We start from the raw sequence: 15247 nt of genomic DNA, 5'->3' as shown, positions 1-15247 counted from the left end.
AGAGGGAGAGTCGCAGCTCGGCCGCCAAACATCCCTCTTTCTGCGTCTTTGAAGAAAAAACAATCGCACAAATAAATGCAGATGTTGGCAGAGCAACACAGGGAAATTTCTGACTGACTGCCTTTACGCTGCCACATTCCTATTGTTACCTTAACATTAAAAATAGTCGTATTTAATTAGACTCGAAATGTTTACTTTGCAGACGATGAACTTGGTTATCTTTTTTACTCTCCGTGCTTCGGAAAAGTACATAAAATTATTGAGTAATTATTCAGGGTAAAGCCATAAAAATGAAATGTGGTCAATGTTGAAGTAATCTAAGCTTTATGGAGGGCACTTGCTTTAAACTAACAATTTTTAATTATCACTTAATTTCGCCAACGATATTAAGGCAATCCTTCAGCTCGGAAATGTTTTATTGGTGAAATATTTAGGAAAATAAACACAGATGATTATGGTACTCTGGAGTATGTGAAAAGGAGGAAAGGATGGGGAGGAACAACAACATGAAGGATGTCAGAACAAAGTTAAAGATAAAAATTGCATTTTTTTAGAAAATAAATTATATTAATGTTTATATATATATATATAAGGCAAAATTATTAGCCCTCCTGTCAAATTTCTTTTATTGTTTTTCTAAAACATTGTTTAATGGTGCACACAGTATTTCCTATAAAAAGCTTTTGGAAAAAGTTGTATTTCTTTTAGTTTGCAAAATGCTTTTTTTTTTTTTTTTTTTTTTTTTACATTATTAGCCCCCTTAAGAATTTTTTTTTTATTTACTTCAAAACAAACCACTGTTGTTCAATGACTTGCCCTACTTGCCAAACTAACCAGTTAACACTAGTTAATCCTTGCACTTTAAATTCAATACTATCAATGCAAATACAAAGTAATTAGTTGTTACCCTGTAAAATCTAGTCAACTTGATCAAATGAGTAGTTAACTCAAACTTGACTGAAAGTTAATTCTACTCTTTTGAAAAGAGTTTTGAACTCAGTGTTAAAGGTATTGACTTAGTTAAATACCTCATAACTTAAATAGAGCAAGTTCACTGTACTCGTATAGACTAGTTTTTTAACTAAAATGGTTTGTAGCAATCGGCTTCCTCAAACAGTTTGAGTTCACTCAACTTATTGGGTTTTACAGTAGTCAGCTGATTTGAGTTCTCTTCATTTATTTTTTTTACTGTGTTAAAATGGCTTAATTTACTCAAATTACCTAAATGGATTAAGTTCACAGTACTCATTAAAATTAGTTTTTGAATTTAAAGGGTTTGTTGCAACCGGTTTCGGTTTAAGTTACCTTAACTTTTTGGGTTTTACAGTGTAGAAATTAGTTATTAAAACTATTATGTTTAAAATATGTTGAAATGTCCTTTTTGTTAAACATCACTTACTTAAATTAGAAATATTTGAATAAGAATTCAATACGCTGAAAAAAAAATCCTGGTTGCTTTAAATTTTTAAGCTTAATCAAATTAACCTTATGAGTCCTTTAGACTTATATTATGTTAAACTGACTCAAAACAGCTTGTGTAACTTATAAAATTAAGTTAGCACATGATTTACTTTGTTTAATAAGTTACAATGAACTAAAATCATGTGTTGTCTTAACTAATTGATCATAGAATTTTTACAGTGCTTTTATTTTTGCTATAAATTCAGTTAAATTTAATATATACACTAAATTTTATTTCAATTCATTTTTTATTTTATTTTATTTTATTCTATTACCATCATTTAATCAGGAAGTCTCATTTAGATTTAAAATCTTTTTACAAGAGAGACCTGGTCAAGGTAAAACAATTTAAAAATACATAAATACCACATAACAACATTTCATCAGTCATTTCAACAAAAACAATCACATGCTTTCAATACCACTCACTTTATAATGCCTTTAAATTTACCATACATACATACATACATATATATATATATATATATATATATATATATATATATATATATATATATATATATATATATATATATATATATATATATATATATATATATACAGTTGAAGTCTGAATAATTAGCTCTCCTGAATGACTATAATAGTTTTAATAACTCATTTTTAATAACTGGTTTATTTGATGATGACAGTAAATAATATTTTACCTGATATTTTCAAGACACTTCTATACAGCATTAAGTGACATTTAAAGGCTTAACTAATTAGGTTAACTAGGCAGGTTAGGGTAATTAGTCATTATTGTATAACGATAGTTTGTTCTGTAGTCTATCTACAAAAAATATATAACTTAAAAGGGCAAATAATTTTGACCTTATTTTATTTATTTATTTATATTTTTTAATAAAACAAATAAGACCTTCTCCAGAAGAAAAAAATATTATCAGACATACCATGAAATTTTCCTTGCTCCGTTAAACATTATTTGGGAAACATTGAAAAAGAAAAAGAAATTCAAAGGGGGGCTAATAATTCTGACTTCAACTGTATATAACACATAAACACTGCATTTCTATCTTTCTACTATGAAAAACAAAACACACCACAACTTAACTTCGATTACTGTGGTAAACCTTTAAGTTCCTGCACATTTACTCATTTAAGCATTTCCACCTGTCTGCGCATTCCGCTGTGACATTTCAGGCGACGCGCATTTGATATGTATCGGGGGCACGGATTCATTGTGTTATTTGTAAAATATACAGACGCTGCTCTTTCGAAGTTTCTCAGATTGTTCTTCTTTTGGAATACGTGATGGGATGAAACAAAGAGGGTGAAAGATCCCATTAATAATTAACGATTCGCTCATAACCACAGGGCTGTTATGAAAACATGCTCCTCAGCTTTTTGCATATTATTGCTCCTAAATTCTGCAACTTGACTAATTTTCTTCGCTCCTTCTCCCTTTCTTCATCCCCCCAGTCCCAGCCTTCATATTTTTTTTTTACCCAAACACACAGAGAAACCAAAGGCCTCTTCTTTTAAATTACAAACATCCGGCATGTAAATGAGCCGGGCTTGCAGGGGAAGAACTTGTGGGCTCAGCGCTTTAATTTAGTTAATTATATTCGCAGAGTTTGCAGTCGTTTGAGCGCGAGCTAGCTGATGAGAGCGAGTGATCGCCCCTCTCTTTCTTTTCAGCGCTCAGACTCTTGTAATCAAGGCCATTAAGCTTTAAAAGAGACTTTTAGAAGTGAAGCTGAAATCAACTCCTTCAGGAGCTCCGGGCCAGCCGTGCGTTTCTCCCATACCATGTTTACGCTGCCCTGCTTTTTCTTCCTCGTTTCAAGTCGCCGTTTTTCAAATAAAGCAGTGACAGGCAGAAAAAAAAAATCTGAACGCCTGCATGCACGTGTAAAAAGTTTGCTATCTAAAAACAGAAAGTTGAGCAGAAGTGTATCAGATGCTGATCTCATACAATTAAAAAAAATGCTGCTTGTTCAAACTACTTATGTCAAATAGGCTGAAACAGCACAGTTCTTCATTTTTTAGGGACAAACTTATTGTTTTGTGTCCAATCAACTTAAAATTGTCAAAAAACATTAAGTTAACTTAATGTTAACTTAAGCGATTCGTGTTGAGGCTACACGAAGGGATTATGTGAACCCAGCATTTTTTAGTGTAATCAGAATTTCTCTATTAAAAAAAAGATGTGTTTAAGTACTACTTTCAATAAACCCTGGCATCCCCTTCGAGAATATATCCCCACCTTACTGCTTAACCCTGTTTACTGTGATGAAGTCTCCCCTCAACCTCCATCTCCTGTTTTGTTTTAGATACAAACAGATAAATATTTTTTTTCTTATTTAATTTTATTGAAATTTAAATTCTACATATTTATTTATTTTTATTAGTACATTTTTCTTCACTGTTATTGTTTTATTTATTTATTAATCTTTAGCTATTTATGTTATTTCATTTAAATTATATACATTTATTTATTTTTAATAGTTTATTATTATTTTATTATTATTATTGTTTTAATTATTAATATTTATTTATTTATCTTTAAGTATTTATTACAATTTAAAAATATTTTACCTGTCGTGTTAAATATTTACTGCTACCTATTCAAGTATTGTTTGTTGTTTTCATATGTTCTTGGAACTCTTGTTTTCTTTTGTTCTGTATTCTAAAAATGTATAAAGACAACATAAAAAAGATGTGGTTGAAAGCCTTCTTGTTACTCAAATTCAACAGCATTGTACTAGCAATTACAAGGTTATAAGTTCGATCCTAAGGGATAACAAGAACTTTTAAAACATGTCTATCAAATGCATAAATGTGAAAGAATTAAATAGAAATCTGAATAAATGACAAAAGATAGTGAATGATTTTAAGGCACCATTTAATTGGATATCCTAATGTAATTTTAAATTATAAAAATGCATTTTAGAAACATACACTTTACAGTTAAATACAGTTTTTTTTTTTTTTTTTTTTTTTTTTTTAGTTATCATGTAAAATTCTGGATTAAATTTTTACAAAGTGCTGTTTAACAGAGTGAGGATGTTTCACAGTATTTCAAATAATATGTTTTTTCAATAGAAACTCAAATTACTTTTAGTTTGGCTGGAATAAAAGCAGTTTTAAAATGTTTAAAACTATTTTTTAAAGTCAATATTATTGGCCTCATTTGTTTTCTATTGACTATATAACAAACCACTGTTATCCATTAACTTTTCTAATTACTATGACTTGCTTAGTTAACCTAATAACATTAGCATGAATAAAATAAAAATAACTAATAAAATAAGTAATAAATAAAAAATTATTAATAATTAATTAATAAAAAATAACATTAACCTAATAATAACATTATTTGAGCTGAATACTTTGGTGCCCACACACAAACACAAGTGAACACAAAGCTGAATGCCTGTCATGAAGACAAGAAAAAAACGTTCTATTTTAAGCAAAAGTGAATTGGATACTGATGTCATAATCATAACAGTGTTACTTTATAAAAAAGTGGTGTGGTTAACAAAAATATAGATTAAAAAACCTTCCTTTATCTCAAATTGCAAAGTACTGTGCTAGCAATACTAAGGTTGTGGGGTCAGTCCAAAAGAAAAACAAAAACTGATTAGAAATTTACATTCAGCGCAACGCAAGTTTAAATTCAAACGTGTAAATTTATAAATTTATTTTAAAAAAACAGACACCTAAAAATTAAAACTATTACAAAACACAGTTAAAAGTTCTTAACACACTGTTTAATGTGATCCCCCCAAAAAATTAATGTTTTCTGTGGTTTGTATTGAAACTGTATTAAAGACATAAACACATTTATGACTCAAACTTTATACAACAACAAAAAAAGTGAGAGAAAGCTGAAAGTCTTCATGTACATGTAAAAGTTAACTATCACACCAAAAAAAGTGGTTTTATTGTGAGCAAAAATGAACTGAAAGCTGATGTAATAATCACAACAGTGTTACTTCATAAAAAATCATGTGGTTAACAAAAATATAGAGTGAAAAGCCTTTATGTATCTCAACTTGTAGAATTCTGCACTAGCATCACTATGGTTATGGGTGTAGTCCAGAGGGAAAACATGATGATAAAAATGAGAAAAATGTAGATTCAGTGCAGTATAGGTTTAAGTTTGAAAAGTGTCAATTCATAAATGTGACAGACACCTAAAAATTACAAAAAAAAAACATTACAAAATCACAGTTAAAAGTTCCAAACACACTGTTTAATGTGACTTCAAAAACGTCTGTAAGTTCAACTATTTAACCCCTTTTACATAAAAAAATAAAATGAATTAATAAGTAAAAGAAATCTACACATTTTGACTCAAATGTTACACAATATAAAAAATGAGAGAAAGCTGAACCACTGCATGTATGTAAAAGTCTACTATTGTTTCATTGTGAGCAAAAGTGAACTGCATGATGATGTCATGATCAAAACAGTTTTACTTTACAAAAAGAAAAAGAAAAAGTTTTGTGGTTAACAAAAATATAAATCAAAACCCCTACCGTATCTAATTTGTAGAATACTGCAAACACTATGTGGGTTCAGTCCAAATGGGAAAAAAAAAATTATATTAACAAATGTGACAGAAACCTAAAAATGAAAACTACCAAAATTTACAAAAGCAAAGTTAAAAGTTCCAAACACACTGTGTAATTTGATACCAAAAAAAATGAAAGTCCATAAGTTCTATTTACCCCTTTCGACATAAAAGCAAAAAGAAATAATTAAATAAAAGAAATGTACACATTTTTAACTCAAACTTTTACAGTATAAAAAAATTAAAAAGCTGAATGTCTACGTGTACATGTAAAAGTTTGTTGGTTTGCAAAATAGTTGTTTTACTATGAGAAAAAGAGAACTGGATGCTGTTCTTGTAATCATAACAGTGAGTATGTTCACATGGACAACAATTATCTGATTTTAATATGATTAGGACAATACTCTAATTAGGAGTCTACCATGTAAACAGTGGTTTTTGATTAGCTTAATCCGACTGAAACCTGATATATGGAAATACATGAAAAATGACATTTGTGAGTCGTTACTTCCTATAGATTTCACATATATATGTCATACATGTCAAAAGATGCTATTTTTTTAAAACATTATAATTACAAATATATACATACATACAGTATATGTTACGTAAATATACTTTACATACAAATATATTACCTATTATTTATTTACAAGCCCTTATATGGCTGTATATGAACACATACAGTAGTAGTGATGTGCGGATGTCGGTTATATCTTCAGGCGCTGCGAATAATCCGCGGATCAGGTAATAAAAAATACATTAATTAACTACCTGATCTCGGATCCCCTGATATGCTTACTGACCAGGCGGGAGCCCTGGGCTCAAATATCTCCGAGCTCAGGGTTCTCTCCCGGGACACATGCCAAACCTGCCATAAATGCTGAGCATATCTAAGTGGGAACTCTTAAAACGGCAGTGGACCAGCAAAAAACACAGAGAATGGGCTTTGCAGAATAGAAAGATAAGATGCCCAAAATAATGAATGAGGTGCAAGAGTAGCCTACTCTTCAAAGTTTCAGTTAGAGGAGTCTTCAGAGGAAAATCTGCTATCATTCTGGGAGAAACAAGATCGCTTATTTCCATTACTGCAGCGCCTTGCAAGGAGAGTCTTGTTAATTCCTAAAACAAGCGGTGAAAGCGAATGCTCATTCAGTGCAGCTTGCCGCGTTTTGGAAGCGAGGCAGAATCGCCCGAATCCAGGCACAGTAGATGGGTTATATGATATATAGGGTTGATAAAATGTAAACAGTGTTTTCAGATGTTGTCACATGCCATTTATATTCGATATGGCTTTTGTTAACTTTATCAGTTAATAAGGTTTTTTTTTTATGTTATGAGTGAATGAATAAAACTTTAGTTCAGAGATTCCAATGTTCCCTCTACACTTATGTATAAACCATTATAAAACTTGTACCTTATCATTTGAAACAGGATTCTTGGTGGGCTGCGATCCTACACGCAGGCTGCGAGATTAAAATTAACTCTCAATATTATACTATAACAGTATAGTAACGCACTTTCTCCTTTTCTCTGATTAGTTACTTCAAACTCGGCGCAAAAACAGCTGGTACTTGCAACTAGTACACACAAGTCTGTTTATTCACAAACCATGCGTGAAGTGAAAGTATCTCTTCATGTATTTTTGTGTGAACTATTTAATCATTAATTTAATATCCACATACAGTAGTTGTATACAGTAGTTGTCCAAATTAATGTCCTGCAAGTGTTTTATAATGTACGCGCACTCATACAGGAGGATCTATTGAGGCTTAATAGTGTTTCTGCCATAGAATCTAAAAAAAAAACTTGCATATGATCTTCAGATGCACTTTGTTCGCTGTTCCTGCCAGAGCTCTCCCAATAATATCCAGCTGCAAACTCAAACGCTATCAGATTAACACATTTCAACAAATTGAGGGTGTTTTACTGTATTTTACATTACATAAATAGTTTTAGTTTTATATACAATTACATTTAAATAAAATTAAAAATGAATAAATGCTAATAATAGAAAATAATAGAAGGCACAACAAATGTATAATATATATTTGTTATAATATAATATAATATAATATAATATAATATAATATAATATAATATAATATAATATAATATAATATAATATAATATAATATAATATAATAAAATATAATAAAATATAATATAATATATTATTTTTAAATAAATAAAGGTCAGAAAAAATGTCATACAGATGGGCCTAAAAAATTGTTTGGAGAAAGAAGTGGGTCCCGCAGTGAAAAAGGTTGAGAACCACTGTTTTAAACAACAATATTTAATAATTGTTAATGATTGTTCCGTAAAACGATGTGTATCTTGAGTGTGTGTGATCTAAAGTTATGTTCCTGTAATATTTGTATGATAAATATATGTAATCCAATGCTGCTGCAAATGCAAGACTTCCTTTAAGAAATGAACGCAAAACACTGGAGAGTCTGTGTTAAAAGTAGTGACTGTTTAGAGTTTTTTGTCTAAAGTTTAAAAAAAAAAATTGACCTCATGGTTCTGAAATGTGTAGCAAAACACTGTAAATGTAAATGTAAATTTGCTATAAAAAAAAAGTTGTTTTATTGTGAGTAAAAGTGAACTGGATATGCTGATGTCATAATCATAACAGTGTTACTTCATAACAACAACAACAAAAAAGTGTGTTGGTACAAATGACATGTCCGGCGCTCCACAGGCTACGATGTGTCATGCTCTTGGCCTTGGACATGGTGCCCTGTTTTCTCTGATGTCACCAGTGATTTGTGACATCTTGCATGACAGGTGTGTTTGTGCAGTGAAGACACTGACCTGAGCGCAGTGGATGTCACCGTCACCCCCTAGAGCTTCTCATTGCTGCTCATCTGTCCTCGCCGCTGTTGTACAAATAAACGCTGCGCAAGTGATATCTTTTCTCTGAGGAAAAATAAGCAAAGATCAAGTCAGAGCATGACAAAAATCATTTGTTAAAGATCAAATCACACTCATTTGCATTAAATGTCTGACTAAAATTATTCTGAACTGCTATTTTGTTTATTAAGTTGAAAAAGCTGTAATTATTCCACACACAGGTTTTCAATTATTATTTTTAAAGGCTTAATTTATTTGGCTTCTTCCGTCCATCAATAAATCCTGGCAGAAAAGCCTAATAGTTTACATGAAATATTAAGCAACACGACTGATTTTAAAGTTGGTGAAATGTTTCTTGGGGCACAAATCAGCATATTAAAATAATATCTGAAGGATTTTTTTCTGAAAACTTGAAGTAATCATGAAAATTCAATTTTGTCAAAAAATTACATTTTTAAAAACAACTTTAAAAAAATTTAAAAACCATTTAAATAAATTTAAATGATATTTCCCCAACTTTATTATTTTACAGCAGGGGTCTGGAATCTTTTTCAGCAACAATCCATTTCTGATTTTTTTGGCACATATACAGTTCAAGCCAGAATTAATAGCCCGCCTTTGAATTTTTTACCTCTCTTAAATATTTCAATGAACTTTTCACAGTATGTCTGATAATATGTTTTCTTCTGGCAAATGACTTATTTATTTTATGTTGGCTAGAATAAAAGCAGTTTTATTTATTTATTTTTTAAACATTTTTAATTCAAAATCAATGGCCCCTTTAAGCTATATTTTTTCCCGATAGTCTACAGAACAAACCATCATTATACAATAACTTGCCTAATTACCCTAACCTGCCTAGTTAACCTTATTAAACTAGTTAAGCTTTATATATATTTATATATATATATTTATATATATATACACACACAACATAAAAGTTATTGTATAATGATGGTTTGTTCTGTAGATTATCAAAAACAATTGCCTAAAGGGGCTAATACTTTTGTCCCTAAATTGGTGTTTAAAAAATTAAAAACTGCTTTTATCCTAGCCAAAATAAAACAAAAAAGACTTTCTTCAGAAAAAAAAAATATATATATATATATAATCAGACATACTGTTGACATTTCCTGAATCTGTTAAACATCATTTGGGAAATGTTAAAAACAGAAGAAAAAAATTCAAAGGGGGGCTAATAATTCTGACTTCAACTGAATAATACAGGTTTAAACAAACCTTTATTGATGTACATGCACAACTCAACAAATATGATGAAGCATTACATGTTGAACAAGTCCATGAATAAAGAAAGATAATTTATAGACTTTTTTTTTCTTTTTGCCATCATCATTCATAATTCTTGTTTAAAATCATCTGTGCAAGGTTACCATAGAAATGAAACATTTTGCCCTTTATTGGTGTTGTAATTGAAGTTAATTCACTGTGCCACACACGTGCATTGGTTGAAATGGTTCTTATTCTTTTTCATTTTGCAGTAAAAATACAAAACAAGGTCATTGTAGTTGTATTTTCAATAGGAAACTGATTTCTAGTGACAGTTATAATTTTTTTTTTACTTTAAAATATTATTGAAGGAAGACAGCTAGAGAGCCACATAGTTTTGATCAAAGAGCCACATGTGGCTCCCGAGCTATAGGTTTACGAGACCTTTTTTACAGTATTTAAAACAAAAAGTGATTTTGTACACAGAGCATATTGTGAAAAGCATATTTAAAGCAGATAAAAATCTACTTCAATGTTTCAAGAACATTTGTGGAAAAAAACAAGTGAAATTTCAACGAAATCTTGTTGTGCCCCTGATTATCTGTTTTGGTCAAATATTTTTTATCTTATTCCAGAATATTTTGAAAAGATTAATTCATTCATCTTCTGCCGATTTTCCGGGGCTGGGTTTTAGGAGTTTTAGGAGAGAACCCCAGACTTCCCTCTCCCCAGACATTTCCTAAAAGCTCCTCCGGGGTAATCCCGAGGCGTTTCCAGGCCAGTCGAGAGACATAGTCCCTCCAGCGTGTCCTGGGTCTTCAACGACGCCTCCAATCGGTGGGACATGCCTGGAACATCTCCCTAGGTAGGCATCCAGGAGGCATCCGAAACAGACGCCCGAGCCACCTCAGCTGACTTCTCTCGATGTGGAGGAGCAGCGGCTCTAATCCGAGCTCCTCTCGGGTGTCAGAGCTCCTCACCCTATCCATAAGAGTGCGCCCTGCCACCCTTCGAAGGAAACTCATTCCGGCTGCTTGTATCCAAAATCTTGTCCTTAATGGTGGTGACCCAAACCACATGACCATAGATGAGATGAACATAGATTGACTGGTAAATCGAGAGCTTTGTCTTTCGGCTCAGCTCCTTCTTCACCACAACGGACCGGTACATCAGTCGCATTATTGCTGCCGCTACACTAATCTGCCTGTCAATCTTATGTTCCATCCTTCCCTCACTTGTAAACAAAACCCTGAGATACTTAAACTCCTCCAACTGGGGTAAGAACTTTCCTCCAACCTGGAGATGGCAAACCCCCTTTTTTCGGTGCATCCTCAGTGCATGCTGAAGGTCCATGTTCGACAAGCCAACAGAACAACATCGTCTGCGAATAACAAAGATGAAATCCTGTGGTTCCCGAACGGGACCCCCTCCAGCCCAAGGCTGCACCTTGAAATTTTGTCCATAAAAATTATGAATAGAATTGGTGACAAGGGGCAGCCCTGTCCAACATGCACTGGAAACAAGTCTGACTTATTGCCGGCAATGTGAACCAGACTCCTACTCTGTTCATACAGGGACGAGACTGCCCCCAACAGATCGCCTCTGACCCCATACTCCGAGCACCCTCCACAGAATACCACAAGGGACATGATCGAATGCCTTCTCCAAGTCCACAAAACACATGTGGACTGGTTGGGCATACTCCCATGAACCCTTGAGCACCCTGGTGAGGGTATAGAGCTGTTCCAGTGTACCACAGCCCAGACAAAAACCGCATTGTTCCTCCTGGATCCTAGGTATAACCATCTGCCGGATTTAATGGTTGAACCTAAGATCCAGGAGTAACAATTTTGTAAGATATTTGTGCAAATCCCTAAACTGTTGTCCTTGGTATTGTATATGAAAATGAGAATTTGTCAAAAAAGTAATTTGGACTGCATTGACTTCTCTTATGACAAGAAACTTGATTTTAATCAATTGGAAACAGTCATTTCCCCCTTATTTTAAATCAGGGGGTTTCCAAACTTTAGAGCCTGCCATCCCCAAAAATACAATGCCAGTGACTCGGGACCCCCAACATTCTTTGAGGTGGTTATACAGTAGGTGAGAGTTCAAAGTAGCTATTAACGCCGCGGCTTGTACCGCCGCCGTTTGAAATAGGTGCCGCTCTGTTTTTAGTGTATGACCGCAGTTTGTGAATGAGCCGCCAGGGGGCGCAAAGGGACGGGATGCGAACGGACAGAAATAGCCCATACAGCTAATGTGCTTGTAAATGATATTAAACAATAAGTTAAAGCATTATAATTCCTTCATTAATTATTTAAAATTTGTTAACACGCTTTATTGTAAACTTTTTAAGTGCAAAGAGGATTCGTTTTTGAAAATAGAATTGAAGAAGTAAAAGACAACTAAAATGAAAGCACAAACATTTAGTACAAATAAGTAGTCTTAAATAAATAAATAAATAAATAAATAAATAAATAAAGCAGCCTAAATATAGAAAGATGTTCAGTGTTTGCTATTTTGATAGGACTAAGACAAGACATTTTCATTTATGTTTTATTTCTGTTTTTATTTCCATTTTCGTTGTTGATTATATTTTACTATCTCATTTATGTCTCAACAATTGTACATAAACGAATAATAAACGAATAATGAAAATAAATGAATAATGAAAATAGGCGTAAATAAATTATTTATTTAAAGACATTGCCGTACAGTACGTGAAACACTGAGAAAAATAAATTGACCTACCTTAAGCAGATCACTAAAAGTATAATAAAAATATTTTTGCCGCAGGACATAAATTAAGTCTTGCAGGTTTATTTTTAATAATTTAGTTTCAGTTCTGTTCAGTTTTTTTTTTGTTTTTTTTTTTTTCAAAACGTCAATGTTCTCCTTTAAAGTAGCTATAACTGTTGTTTTGTTTTTTTGTTTTTTTTTTACTTAATGGCTCAGTATGTTTTGTATTTTAACTTCATATTCAGTCACCTTGCATATGCGTGTAAAATATAATGCCGCATAACCGCGAAAAAAGAATTTTTTTTTGTATGGTAAAGGACAATGCACATTATGTTATTGATGTAAACTTAGGCTAAAACTTACCATTGATAAACGTGACCTACCTCAAGCAGATCACTTAAAGTATAAAAAAAATAAAGTATATATATATATATATATATATAGGCCTATATATATTCTTAATAAACTTCACAGCCACAAATATAAAAAACACAACTTGTATTAAAACTGGGCGAGGATTAGAAAGAATACGATGCTTGTTATATGATTTAAATTTTGATTCCAATTTCTGCAAGCACATTTTTTCACTCGCTACTCTGCCAGAAACTTCGGCCGCCGGAGAGCACCTCAATAATGTAAACATTTGTTTAAAGATGGAGCGCAAGATGTGCCGATATATCACCTTGCACGCAACGGTGCACACATACAGTACCATTAGGCAAAATAAGCTTTTTCATTGACCAAAAGTCTTTTCATTATTTAATTTTAGAAAAAGCCACTTGGAGAACAGCCTCCATGTTAAGTTGCATTTTTTTTTATGTAAATGAGTGCTGTAAAGGTGTCAGAAAGTTTAACCTGGTGCCATAAAATAAATGTGCTGCATCTGACGCTATTGCTGTCTTTAATATAATGTAATCACCCCAGGGGTCACAAAAAAAAAAAAAAACTAAAGGCTGATTATCATTAACATGTTAACAATATTACTATTAACAACGATTGTTTTTCAGTAGGTTATGGATAATATATGGTAATTCTAATAATTTCATAAAATAAATCTTATTTTTGGATATTGCCATGCGATCTCCCCTCAAATGTGCTGCATTTGCTTAATTTGGAAAAAATAATACTCAATTTAAATGGTTCCGGGTCCAAGTTCATTGTCATGTGACGTCCTTTCATAAATTACTTCCAAAGTCAAATGTAATTGTAAGTGGACAAAATGATGTATCTGATGCTGTCAGGTTTTGCTTGTATTCTATGGTGTCTGTTCTTTGTATGTGGATCACTCAATTTGCTGGATTTGGTTATTGACGATTTGACACGATCTAGGATTTTTCAAAAGTCATACAAGAGTTGCTGTCGTAGCAACAGGTCCAGAAGCTCAAACCTGCTCTAGAGCAGGCTTATTTCATATAAACAGCATTAGATTGGGTCTTTTCAAGCATTCCTACTGAAAGTATGTACCAAATGCTGATATTTACTTATAGTAGTAAACTGTAGATTACAAACACTGGGGAAAACAGTAAAATAGTAAAAAATTATATAAATTTTGATGTAAATTTTATAATAAAACTGTTACACAATCCACACCCCGAAATAAAAGTACATCAATTAATATGGACTTTTTAGATACAAATGCGTACTACTTTAAGGTACCGACGCAGCTTTAATACAATTTTTGTATGATAATGGATATGGCCAATATTCCCTTTTTTTTAGGGAAAGGATCATTTATGCAGTCATACACGTGTTTTGACAGCTAATATGCTGGTGATTTGATGCTCTGCAAAAGTGGCAGACATCTTTACCAATTTCAAAATGCTTTTTTAATGCAAAATTTATTTAAACAGCCATTTATTAGGAAACTTGAATAGGCCTAGGCTACTATAACAAAGAAAACTCGCTCTAAAAGTAAAACTAAATAAATTGCTAAATACTCTTGACACATGAAAGTGTGCAAGCCCACGACAAATGTGTAAAGTTATCGCGTTTCATTTTTAACAAACTGTTTACTGCGAATTTTACTGTATGTAATGTTGATGTCATTACCCTGCTGCATGTGCCGTCAGCCAATCGTTGCATTGCTGATCATGATTTCGAGGATCGATAGATCTGTCCTTCACAACACACGCAGCGATCTCAGATCAGTTTATCCAGAAATTAAATCTGATTCATGAACTTGTAAAGTGTGAAAAACCAAATTAGCCAGAAATCAGGTATCAAGATTAAAAGATCCAAGATCTACAAAATCATTTTAGATCATTTAAGTGCGGTACAAAGAACGAACCCCTGATGTTGTCCTAATTTTTTCATTTTTGTTTATATGTACACAAATATAAAATATAAAAATATAAATAAAACATCAAAAATGCTAACAAAAAAATCTAATAAATAAATATATCTGACCTGCCCTTCTCAAAA

The 15247-nt window shown here is 32.1% G+C and overlaps 1 protein-coding gene across 15 annotated transcripts in view; it reads right to left on the bottom strand.

The window, feature by feature from the left end:
* Positions 1-15247, bottom strand: part of LOC147832543 (uncharacterized) — a 442200-nt gene that overhangs the window by 266859 nt on the left and 160094 nt on the right. For 10 of the 15 annotated variants that reach the window (XR_015516725.1, XR_015516716.1, XR_015516717.1 and 7 more), the window contains one exon: positions 8819-8923. Coding sequence is in view for 6 of the 15 variants with exons in the window: in XM_087295666.1 (XP_087151792.1) it covers positions 8848-8923 (76 nt within the window). In the remaining 9 variants the exon portion in view is untranslated. Of the gene's footprint in view, positions 1-8569; positions 8924-15247 lie in introns of those variants that run through there. The other 5 variants (XR_015516722.1, XR_015516719.1, XR_015516718.1 and 2 more) reach the window with 3 other exon arrangements.

Source organism: Danio rerio, chromosome 19 (assembly GCF_052040795.2).
Source record: "Danio rerio strain M-AB ecotype USA chromosome 19, GRCz13ab, whole genome shotgun sequence".
NCBI lineage: Eukaryota > Metazoa > Chordata > Actinopteri > Cypriniformes > Danionidae > Danio > Danio rerio.
The sequence above is the reverse complement of the archived record's forward strand: the minus strand, read 5'-3'. Positions and strand labels throughout refer to the sequence as shown.